The sequence below is a fragment of the Hemiscyllium ocellatum genome, chromosome 31 (genome assembly GCF_020745735.1).
Source record: "Hemiscyllium ocellatum isolate sHemOce1 chromosome 31, sHemOce1.pat.X.cur, whole genome shotgun sequence".
Lineage (NCBI taxonomy): Eukaryota > Metazoa > Chordata > Chondrichthyes > Orectolobiformes > Hemiscylliidae > Hemiscyllium > Hemiscyllium ocellatum.
Window position 1 is genome coordinate 54,863,339 of NC_083431.1, and position 12,229 is coordinate 54,875,567.

The following is a 12,229-nucleotide window of genomic DNA, read 5'->3' on the forward strand; positions in this document are numbered from 1 at the left end:
TTACATCATTCCTTACACATCTATCAGGAACATTACAGTTTCTACACCACTGATAGGCCATTTGGCCAAATGGGTGTTTATGCTTCACAGAAGTTTCCTCCCGTGTGCCTTCATCTGGTTCCATTAGCATATTGATCTATGTCCTTTTCCCATATGTTCATCTCATTCCCCATGAAATACGTCAATGTTATTCACCTGAATTACACCCTATAGAGGTGATTTCACTTTCTATTTACTAGCTAGGTTACTTTCTACTGAATTTCTGATTGCTCCTAATGGTTTCTTTCCTCCCCTCCCCAGAGAAGGGAGATGGAGGTCATCACTTCAGTTCCCTCCTACATAGGTAATGGCTATTTTGCCCCTGCTTCTCAGAAAAGGATGACATTCAACCTTCCCTTACTGCACTTCAACCCTATACCTTCAGAGAATGGTAGTTCGGAGAGTTCCGTTTTGTATCACTGACTTTACAGATTCACTTCAGTTATTTTCACTTATTTTTACTGTTAAAGAACATTTCTTTAAACCTGAACTGAGGGCATGCAAACCCACACATTAGTCCATGGTGCCTGGGCAAAGGGAGTGACTCTTCATTGTATTGAGTTGCCATGTTGGCTGGAAGTTGGTTCTTGCTGCAGTGGTTCTGGAATCACATACAGACCAGGCCAAATAAGATGTGTATCCTAAAGGATATTCATGAATCAGATGACTTTTTTAAAAACCCAATAATTAATAACAGTTTTATAGGCAGCATCAACTAACTTTCAATTTTGGATTTCTTTTTATTATTGATTATGGGATGCAGGGATCACTGGCTGGGCCAGCATTTGTTGCCCTTTCCTATTTGCTCTGCAATTGATGTCTTCATGAACCACTGCAGTCTATGCACTTTAGGTAGATCCTAAGGGAAGGAGTGCCGGGAGTTTGACCCAGTGATACCGAAAGAATAGCAACATACTGTCAATTCAGGATTAAGAGAGTGGCTTGGAAGAGAGCTTGCAGATGGTGGTGTTCCCATGTATCTGCTGTCCTTGTCCTTCTATATAGCAGTCATGAGTTTGGAAAGTGCTACATAAGTGCTGCACCACCCTTGGTGAATTTTTGTAGTGTATCTTGTGGATGGTGCAGACTGCTACTACTGAGGATCAGAGGCTGAAGAGTAAATATTTGCAATGTGTTGTGAATAAAGTGAGTTGCTTTGCCTTGAATGGTGTTGGAGCTGCATTCACCCACTCAAGTGGGGATTATTCCATGACACTCTTGACTTGGGCCATGTGGATAGACTTTGGGGAATCAGGAGATGGTTTACTTGCTACGGGTTTACTTGCTTTCATGGCTTGTGCAATTTAGTTTTTGATCATTTACAATCCCCAGGATGTTGATAGTGAGGGATTCAGTGATGCCATTGAATGTCAACTCAAATGAATACATTTTAAATTCTACCATCTGCCATGTTGGGAATTGAATTGGTAACCCAAAAATGTTCATCTGAGCCTCTGGATTACCACTCCAGTGACATTACCACTCTCTTTAAACAAAGCAACAGTTGTTTTTGCTGATGACACTGTTGATTGAGATGGGAGATGCCACAGTGAATAGAGAAGGGAAGGATGAAAAGAAAGACTTGTCAGTCTTTAGGGTTGCAGCAAGGCTGTAACATAAATTCCTATTATGCAGGAGTTGAAGTCAAGTTTATTATGACTACTGTCCGCCAAGCTTCTAGAAGGTCACTCAGGTTCAATCAGTAGTTAGGAAGGCAAATGCAATGTTGGCATTTATTTTGAGAGGATGTACTTCTGAGGCTCTAGAAAGCTCTGGTCAGACCACATTTGGAGTATTGTGTGCAGTTTTGGGCCTCATAGTTTAGGAAGGATGTACTGGCCCTGGAGTGGGTTCAGAAGAGGTTCATGAGAAAGGTCTCAGGAATGAAAAGCTTAACACTTGTGGAACGCTTGAGGACTGTGGGTCTATAGAAGAATGAGGACGGATCTAATTGAAACTTCAAGATTACTGAATTGCCTGGACAGAATAGATGTTGAGAAGATGTTTCCATTGGTAGGAGAGACTAGGTCCCAAGGGCACAGCCTGAGGAGTAAAGGGAAGACCTTTTAGATCAGAGATAAGGAGAAACTTCTTCAGCCAGACAGTTATGAATCTATGAAATTCTCTGCCACAGAAAGCTGTGGAAGTCAAGTCAGAGTGAGATAGATAGATTTTTGATTGTCAAAGGGATTGAGGAAAAAAGCAGGAGAATGGGATTGAGAAACTTATCAGCCATGATTGAATGGTAAAGGAGACTAGATGGGTGAATAGCCTGATTTCTGCTCCTATATTTTATGGTCTAATTCAACACAGGGAAAGGTTTGTACCTAATCATCTGTGTAATCATTCTGTACAATTTAGAATTGTATTGTATTTAATTGATAATTGATATTGTATAAAAGTGATGTATTTAATTTTGGACACTGATGAGTAGAAGCGCAGAAGTAGCGACTTGGGTTGCTATAAACATTGAAACTGCCAGGACAAAAGGGTTAAAATAAATAATAAGAGCACATTACTGCAGATGCTGGAATCTGAAACCAAAAGAGAAAATGCTGGAAAATCTCAGCAGATCTGGCAGCATCTGTAAGGAGAGAAAAGAGCTGACGTTTTGAGTCTAACTGACCCTTTGTCAAAGCTCAGCTTTGACAAAGGGTCAGTTGATTGAGTTAAGTTGTCTTTGCGATGTGGGCATTGCTTGTTATTGTCCATTTCTAACTGCCCTTGAAAAGATGAAGGAAAGCATCAATACTTCTTGGACTGCTACAATCCATGGGTGTGGGTACATCCGTAATGTTTTTCGGGAGGCTGTTCCAGGTGTTTGACCCAGTAACACTTAAGGAACAGCAATGTATTTCCAAATGAGAATGGTGAGTTATTTGGAGGTGAACATACATACAGTGGTGCATCTTATGCTTTGTCCTAGATGGTAGTGGTTGTGGGTTTTCTAGTGCTTTCTACCTTGGAAAATCTGGGTTCCAGAGGGAATGCTGCCATTTTCTTGCCCAGTTGTGTCAGAATGATCTGGCTGTCTTTGCACTCGATTGCACCCAGTAGCTCAAGCTGTTCAATAGCTGCCCGCACCGCATCTGTGGATACACAAAATCAGTTTCGACAGACGTTAAAGAGCTGACACCCACAGAGCACAACAGAATACTGGAGCTGGATGAATGTCAGATCATTCGGGAGGCGGAGGGGACTGTGAGAGGAGTTGCACAGAGGTAGTTACTCCACAGCCACGTGAAGAAGGTTACCGTCGGGGTAGGAAAGGGAACCGGCAGGCACCACAGGGATCTCATCTGATGGTTCCCCTCAACAAATAATTGACTGTTTAGAATCCTGTTGGGGGGGCGGGGGGATGACCTACCAGGGGTAAGCAATGAGGCACAGTTCTCTTGCACAGAGTCTGTCCCCTTTTGCTCAGAGGGGAAAGGGAAGAGGAGCAGACCTTTAGTCATTGGGGTCTCCACAGTTAGGGGTTTTGTGGGAATGAAATAGTCATGATTGGTGTGTTGCTTCTCAGGTGCCAGGGTTCGTTATGTCTCCGATCATGTTTTGGGGATCCTTAAGGGGAAGGGGGAGCAGCCCCAAGTCATGGTCCACATAGGCACCAACGACATGGGTAGGAAGAAAGGTGGGAATCTACGGCAGAAATTCAGGCAGCTAAAGTGGAAGCTTAAAGCTAGAACAAACAGAGTTGTTATCTCTGGTTTGTTGCCCATGCCATGTGGTTGTGAAGCCAGGAACAGGGAGAGAGCAGAATTGAACACATGGCTGCAGGGATGGTACAGGAAGGAGAGTTTTGGATTTTTAGATAATTGGAGCTTTTTCTGGGGAAGGTGGGACCTCCACTAACACGATAATTTTCACCTGAACCAGACGGGTACTGATATCCTGGGGGGGAAATTTGCTAATGCTCTTCGTGGGGATTTAAAGTAATGCAGCAGGGGATGGGAACCTGAATTGTAGTTCAGTGTACAGGAGGTTGAGGATAGTGAGGTCAGAGATAGCTTTACAAGGTCGTGAGAGGGCACCAGCAATCAAGGGTGTTGATTGTGCTTCGATGCCAGGAGCACCCAGAATAAGGTGGATGAACCTGCAGCATGCATTTGTACCTGGGATTTCGATGTTGTGGCCATTTCAGAGACATGGCTAGAGGAGGGACAGGATTGGTCATTGCAGATTCCGGGATTTATATGTTTCAGTAAGAACAGAGGAGATGGTAAAGGGTGGTGAGGTGTAGAACTGTGAATCAAAGGTAGTATTACACGAGCCGAGAGAATGTTTGAGGACTCATCCACTGAGGTAGTTTGGGCTGAGGTGAGAAACAGGAAGAGGAGAGGTCACCCTGTTGGGAGTTTTCTATAGCCTCCAAATTGTTCCAGGGATGTAGAGGATAGTATAGCAAAGATGATTCTCGATAGGAGCAAGAGTAACAGAGTAGTTGTCATGGGGGACTTTAACTTCCCCAATATTGACTGGGAATACTATAGTTCAAGTAGTTTAGATAGGTCAGTTTTTGTTCAATGTGTGCAGGAGGGTTTTCTGACACAGTGTGTAGACAGGCCAACAAGGGGCAATGCTATATTGGAGTTGGTGCTGGGGAATGGATCTGGCCAGATGTTAAATTTGGAGGTAGATGAGCACTTTGACAATCGTGACCACAATTCAGTTATGTTTACAATAGCAATGGGCAGGGATAGGTATATACTGCAGGGAAAGAGGTACAACTGGGGGAAAAGGCAATTATGATGCAATTAGGCAAGATTTAGGATGCATAGGATGGGGAACAAAACTGCAAGGGATGGATACACTTGAAATGTGGAGCTTATTCAAGGAACAGCTATTGCAGGACGTTGATAAGTATATACGTATCAGACAGAGAGGTAGCTGTCGAGAGAGGGAGCTGTGGTTTACTGAAGAAGTTGAAGGTCTTGTCAAGAGGAAGAAGAAGGCTCAAGTTGGGCTTGAGAGTTTTTTCAGTTAGCCAGTAAAGATCGAACGGGAGGGCTAAGAAGACCCAGGAGGGGATATGAGAGGTTGTTGGCGGTTAGGATCAAGGAAAACCCTAAAACCTTCTATCGGTATATCAGAAATAAAAGAATGACTGGAGTAAGATTAGGGCCAATCAAAGATAGTAGTAGGAAGTTATGTGTGAAATCTGACAACATAGGGGAAGCACTTATTGTCAAGTATTCACATTGGAAAAGGGCAATGTTAGTGAGAATACAGAGATAGATGGGATTGAGAATGACAAAGAGGAGGTTTTAGCAATTTTGGAAGATCTGAAAATGAACCCTGGGCCAGATGGGATTTATCTACGGATTCTCTGGGAAGCCAGGGAGGAGATTGCAGAGCCTTTGGTAGGTGTAGTGGCAGAAGTCTGGAGGATAGCAAATGTTGTTACCTTGTTTAAGAAGGGGAGTCAGGACAACCCTGGTAATTATAGGCCAGTAAGCCTTACTTTGGCTGTGAATAAGTTGTTGGAAAAGGTTATAAGAGATAGGATTTGTAATCATCTGGAAAGGAACACATCAGTTCAACCACAATTGTTTTAAAAAGTGGGCGGCATAGTGGCTCAGTGGTTAGCACTGCTGCCTCACAGCACCAGGGACCCGGGTTCGATTTCAGCCTCGGGCGACTGTCTGTGTGGAGTTTGCACATTCTCCCCATGTCTGCGTGGATTTCCTCTGGGTGCTCTGGTTTCCTCCCACTGTCCAATGATGTGCCGGTTAGGTGAACTGACCATGCTAAATTGCTCATAGTGTTAGGTGCATTAGTCAGAGGGAAATGGGTCTAGGTGGGTTACTCTACGGAGAGTCGGTACGGACTTGGTGGGCTGAAGGGCCTGTTTACACACTGTAGAGAATCTAAAAATTTGATTAGGGATGGTCAACAACGTTTTGTGAAGGTAGATCATGCCTCATTAATCTTATTGAGTTCTTCGAGAAGATGACAAAACAGGTGGATGACGGTGAGCCATTTCATGTGTTGTACATGAACTTCAGTAAGACGTTTCGTAAGGTTCCACACGGTCAGCTATTGTTCAAAATACAGAGTTTCAGGATTGAAGGTGATTTAGCGGTTTGGATCAGAAATTGGTTAGCTGAAAGCTGGTGGTTGATGGGAAATGTTCATCCTGGAGCTCTGGTATCAGTGGTGTGCCGCAAGGATCTGTTTTGGGGCCACTGCTGTTGTAATTTTTATAAATGATCTGGATGTGGGCATAGAAAAATGAGTTAGTAAATTTGCAGATGACACTAAGATCGTCAGAGTTGTGGATAGTGCCAAAGTATGTTGAGGATTACAAAGGAACATAGATGAGATGCAGAGCTAAGCTGAGAGGTGGCAAATGGAGTTTAATATGGATAAGTGTGAGGTAGTTCAATTCAGAAGTAACAGGAATGCAGAGTCCTGGGCCAATGGTATAATTCTTGGCAGTGTAGATGAACAGAGAGATCTTGGTGTCATTGTGCATAAATCTCTAAAAGTTGCCCCCCAGGTTGATAAGGTTGTTAAGAAGGCATTTGGTGTTTTGGTGTTTATTGGTAGGGGAATTGGGTTTCGGAGCTACAAGGTCATGCTTCAGCTGTACAAGACAATGGTAAGGCCCCACCTGGAGTATTGCATGCAATCCTGGTCACCACACTATAGGAAGGATGTGGAAGCTTTGGAAAGGATTCAGAGGCATTTACTAGGATGTTGCCTGGTATGGAAGGACGGTCGTACGAGGAAAGGCTGAGGAAACTGAGGCTGTTTTCATTGGAGAGAAGAAGGTTGAGAGGTGACTTAATTCAGACATATAAATTAATCAGAGGGTTAGATAAGGTGGACAGTGAGAGTCTTTTTCCTCAGATGGTGATGGCTGGCATGAGGGGATGTCGATCTAAATTGAGGGGTTATAGATATAAGACAGATATCAGAGATAGTTTCTTTACTCAGAATGTAGTAGGGGTGTGGAATAGCCTACCTGCAACAGTGGTAGACTCCTGGCGTTAAGGGCATTTAAATGGGTATTGGACATACAAAATTTGAGTTGGTTAGGTTTATTTTCATTAGAAAAAAAGGAGATTGAGGTTTACAAAATCATGAAGGGTATAGACAGAGAGGATAGAGACAAGCTTTTACCCAGGGTGAAGGATTCAATATTGAAAAGTCACGCTTTCAAGGTGAGAGGTGAAAGGTTTAAGAAGGATACATGTGGCAAGTACTTCACTCAAAGGGTGACATTTGGAACGCGTTGCCAGCAGAGGTGGTAGAGGCAGGCACGGTAGATTCAGTTAAGATGTGTCTGGACAGATGCGTGAGTAGATGGGAAACAGAGGAATACAGATGCCTAGGAATTGACCAACAGGTTTAGACAGTACACTTGAATCGGCTCAGGCTTGGAGGGCCAAAGGGCCTGTTCCTGGGCTGTAGATTTTCTTTATTCTTTGAATAATAATGGACGGTGTAGGTTAGGTGGGCATCAGATTATTTTCACAGGTTGGCGCAACAGAGAGCTGAAGGGGCTGTACGGTGCTGTAATATTCTATGTTCTCTAATGTGACACGGAAAATAACAAAATTCAAATATTACATTAAGAATCTAAAACTTTTAAAATTTTGTTCATCCAATCATAAATCATTCTTCAAAATAGATGTGGTAGAAAACACTCTGCTAGTTCAAAGATCGCAAGTATATTAGAAATAACATACTGAGACTATTCCATGATGTGCAAGCACAAATCAGCAACTACAAGCATCAACAACTTAGAATTAATCGATGGAACATCTTACAGATTTGGCCTGTGATTTGGGACATGCTTCTGAACAAGTGTTGCATCCTGTGACAGTTCTAGTCTGAATAATTTTGCAAAGTTGGCGCAGCAAGATAAAGGAGTGGGTCATTCGACATCAAGTCTGGTCTGCCAGTGAATAAGTTCAACTGATGTAACTGAAGCTTTAACTTCACTTTGGTGTCAGCTCCACATAATTCTCAATTCCCTCATCAACTCAAAATAAAGCTCAAGATGTAGGAACAGAAGCAGGGTATTCAGCTCATCAAGTCTGCTTCACCATGCAGAGATCATGGCTGATCTAACAATCCTCACCTCCATTTTCTTGCATATCTCTTGATTCCCTTACTGATCAAAAACCTTAATCTTATACATGATTAATTATCCAGCCCCTACAGCTCTCTGCAGTAAAGAATTCCCTAAATTCACTACTCTCCTCATCTTTGGCTTAAAAGCTTTCCATATCTTGTTCTGAGCCTTCAATTCCTAGCCGTTCCCACAAGAAGAATCAACACTTCCATATCTACTTTGTCAAGTTCCAGAAGAATCCTGATGTTTCTATAAAAGGTTGCCTTTCATCTCCTAAACTCCAATCATGCTCATTTAAAGAGCTGGTGTGGACACACTTGCCTAATAACCTCCTTTTGTACATTGAGAGAACATGCAAACTCAACACAGGGCCCTGGTGCTGTGAGAAAGCAGTGTTAACCACTGAGCCACCATGCCAGCAGTTGAGTAATTTACATGAATTTCAGCAAGACCTTGATAAAGTCCCATACATCGGGTTAAAGTACATCTCTTAACACAGTGTTTGTCACCATTGTGCACATTTTATCATCATAAGTGGCAGAGATTGAATCATACTGCACAGGAGAGATCCTTCAGTATGTGGAATCCATTCTGCCAAAAATGCACTAAGACGTACATGAGTCTCACTTTCCAGCACTAGACCCCTGCCCTTGAATGTTTTAAACACTTCAAGTGCTCATCTATGTACTACTTAAAAGTTGAGAGACTAGCTTTTATTTTGAGATTTATTAATTGAATTCTAATTTTGCCATTTGGTTTTAGAATCCACGTTCCAGAGCTTCAGCCCCAAGGAACTGCTTCCCTCTTGATTAGAAGGGCCAATGGGCTGAGGATTGGTAGAGAGTTTAATTTAAATAAATGTGAGCTGCTGCATTTTGGAAAGGCTAATCAGGGCAGATGTCATACACTTAATGGTAAGGTTCTGGAGAGTGTTGCTGAACAAAATTACCTTGGAGTGCATGTTCATTGTTCCTTGAAAGTAGAGTCACAGGTAGATAGGATAGTGAAGAAAGCGTTTGGTATGCTTTCCTTTATTGGTCAGAGCATTGAGTATCGGACTTGGGAGGTCATGTTGCGGCTATACACGACTTTGGTTAGGCCACTTTTGAAAAGTGGCCAGGCAAGTTGAAACAGTTGTTAAGGAGGCATATGGGACCCTTGGGTTTATAATTAGAGGCATATAGTATCAATGCAAGGAAGTGGTGCTCCACTACTCCAAATCATTGGTCAGACCACATTTGGAGTATTGTGTCAAACCCTGGGCAACAAAGACAAAAGAGAGAAGTTATACGTGGAGTCACAGGAAGTGGGAGAGATCCTTAATGAGTACTTTGTATCAGTATTCACCAAGGAAAAGAACATGACAGTTGTTGAGGTCAGGGTTGCATGTGTGAATACTCAAGAGAATGTCAATATATTGAAGGAGGAAGTTTTGAGTATCCTAAATTGCATTAAGATATAAAAGTCCCCAGGGCCAGACCGGATCTATCCCCAGGTTACTGCGAGAGGCTAGGGAATAAATAGTTGGGGCATTAGCAGATATCTTCCTGTCCTCTTTGATCACAGGTGAGGTTCCAAAAGACTGGAGATTAGCCATGTTATTCCCGTGTTAAAGGAAGAAAGCAGGGATAATCCAGGAAATTATAGCTGGTGAGTCTGACGTATGCGGTGGGTAAGCTCTTGGAGAAGATACTGAGGGACAAGATATATGCACACCTGGAAGAAAATTGACTAATTAGTTACAGGCAGTATGGTTTTGTACAGGGAAGATCATGTCTGAATGAGCTGATGGAATTTTTTGAAGAGGTGACAAGGATAATTGACAAGGTAAGAGCTGTGGATATGATTTATACAGACTTGAGTAAGGCTTTGATAAAGTCCCACATGACAGATTGGTACAAAAACTAAAATCACATGGGTTTGGGGTGGGCTGGCGAGATGGATACAAAATTGGCATGGCCATAGAAGACAGAGGGAGCAGTGGGAGGGTTTTTTTAGAATGGAGATGTGTAACTAGTGGTGTTCCACAGGGATCAATCTCAGGCCCTCTGTTGTTTGTAGTATATATAAATGATCTGGAGGAAAACGTGGGTGATCTGATTAGTAAGTTTCCAGATGACCAAGTGGAGTTGCTGATAGTGCCAATGATTGTGAAAAGGTACAACAAGATATAGACAGATTGGCAACTTGGGCACAGAAATAGCACATGGAGTTTAATCTAGACAAATGCGAAGTGATGCATTTTGGAAGATCAAATTCAGGTGTGAATTATACTGCAAATAGCAAAACCCTTAGGAACATTAACATACTAACGGATCTGAATGTGCAGGTCCACCATTCCCCAAAAGTGGCAACACAGGTGGCCAAAGGGACTAAGAAGGCATATGGCATGTTTGCCTTCATCAGCCGCTGCAAGGACAAGAGTTGGCAAAATATTTTGCAGCAATATAAAACTCTTGTTAGGCTGCATTTAGAGGACTGTGTTTAGTTTTGGTCACCATAACACCAGAAGGACCTGGAAGCTTCAGAGAGACTACAGAGAAGGTTCTTAAGGATGTTATCTGTCTCAAGAGCATCGGCTATGAGGAAAGATTAAAAAGACTGAGATTGTTTTCACTGGACAGGCAGCGGCTAAGAGGAGACCTGATATAGGTCTACGCAATTATGAGAGGCATAGATAGGGTGGATTGTCAGAGGCGTTTTCCCAGGGTTGGAATTTCAATTACAAAGGGACACCAGTTCAAAGTGAGGGGGGAGTTTAAGGGAGATGTGTGAGGGAGATTTTTCACACAGAGTGGTTGGAGCCTGGAAAGCACTGTCAGACGAGCTGGTGGAAGCAGGCTCATTGGTGAAATTTAAGAGGCATCTGGATGGCTACATGGATAGGGAGGGAATAGAGGGATCCAGACCGAATAACAGCAGAAGGTTTGTTTGTTAGTTTAGCTATGGCATGATGATCGGCACAGGCTTGGAGGACCGAAGGGCCTGTTCCTGTGTTGTACTTCTCTTTTGTTGTTTACAGAAAGATGTTAAAGCCCTCGAGAGAATTCAATGGATATGTGTTCAAATGATACCAAGAATAAAGGATTTAAATACAAGGAATGATAAGAGAGTTTGGGTTTATTTTCCTCGGAGCAGAGACAATTGAGTGGTGACCATATTGAGCTAATCAATATTTTAAACAATTTTGACAGGCAAAACATTTCACATTTCCATGAGTTGGTATGTCAGTAACTAGGAGTCACAACTTCAAGGTTGTCAGCAACAGAACTGGGGGTGAGATGAGGAGAAACGTCTTTATTCAGAGGGTTGTTAAAATTTGGAATGCACTGCCTGATAAGAGTGGCGGAGGCAGATTCCGCAGGATGTATGAAAAGAGAGCTGGATATATATTTGAAAGGGAGGAAGTTAGAGGGAGGAATAGGGCTGGAGAGTAGGACTAGCTGGGTAGTTCTTTCGGGAGCCAGTATAAACACGGTAGGTCGAATGGCCTCCTTCTATCCTGTAAAATTCTATGATTCTAACCTTAAACATTCTCTGAGCATCTACAAGCCCCTACAGAAGAGAATTCCAAAGGCTCCCAACCCTCTCAGTAAAACATTTTTCTTTATCTCAGATATAAGTGGAATTGCCTTATTTTCAAATTGTGTCCTTGGTTCTCTTCCACCTCCCCCCCGCCTCCACCACCACCATGCCAATCCAGGGGCAACATCTAACTAATATATATGCATCTGATCTCTATGTCCCTTAATCTATTTTGTATACTTCAATCGCCTTTCATTCTTTAAAACTCTAGAAAATGCAGTTAGCCCACATTCTTTTCATAAGATAGTGCCTCCATCAGAGGAGCAAGACTGGTGAACCTTCGTTGCTCTCCCTTTTGGGCAATATCTTTCCTGAGACAAGGAGACTAAAGCTCCATACACTAAGGCAGGTGCAGTCCAACCAAATGACTACATGACTGAAGCAAGATTTTACTACTCCTCTAGTCAAATCTCATTGCAATAAATGCCTACATGTCATTTGTTCTTCTAACAGATAACTGCAACTGCACATTACCTTTTAATAACTTATTGACAACAACTCTAGGGTCTCTTTGCACAT

At 42.6% G+C, this 12,229-nt stretch overlaps 1 protein-coding gene across 1 annotated transcript in view; it reads right to left on the reverse strand.

The window, feature by feature from the left end:
* dhx33 (DEAH (Asp-Glu-Ala-His) box polypeptide 33) overlaps positions 1 to 12,229 on the reverse strand; it is a 90,304-nt gene that overhangs the window by 12,233 nt on the left and 65,842 nt on the right. Inside the window, exon 9 of the mRNA XM_060848154.1 lies at positions 3,001 to 3,128. Coding sequence (XP_060704137.1) covers positions 3,001 to 3,128 — 128 coding nt within the window. The remainder of the gene's footprint in view (positions 1 to 3,000; positions 3,129 to 12,229) is intronic.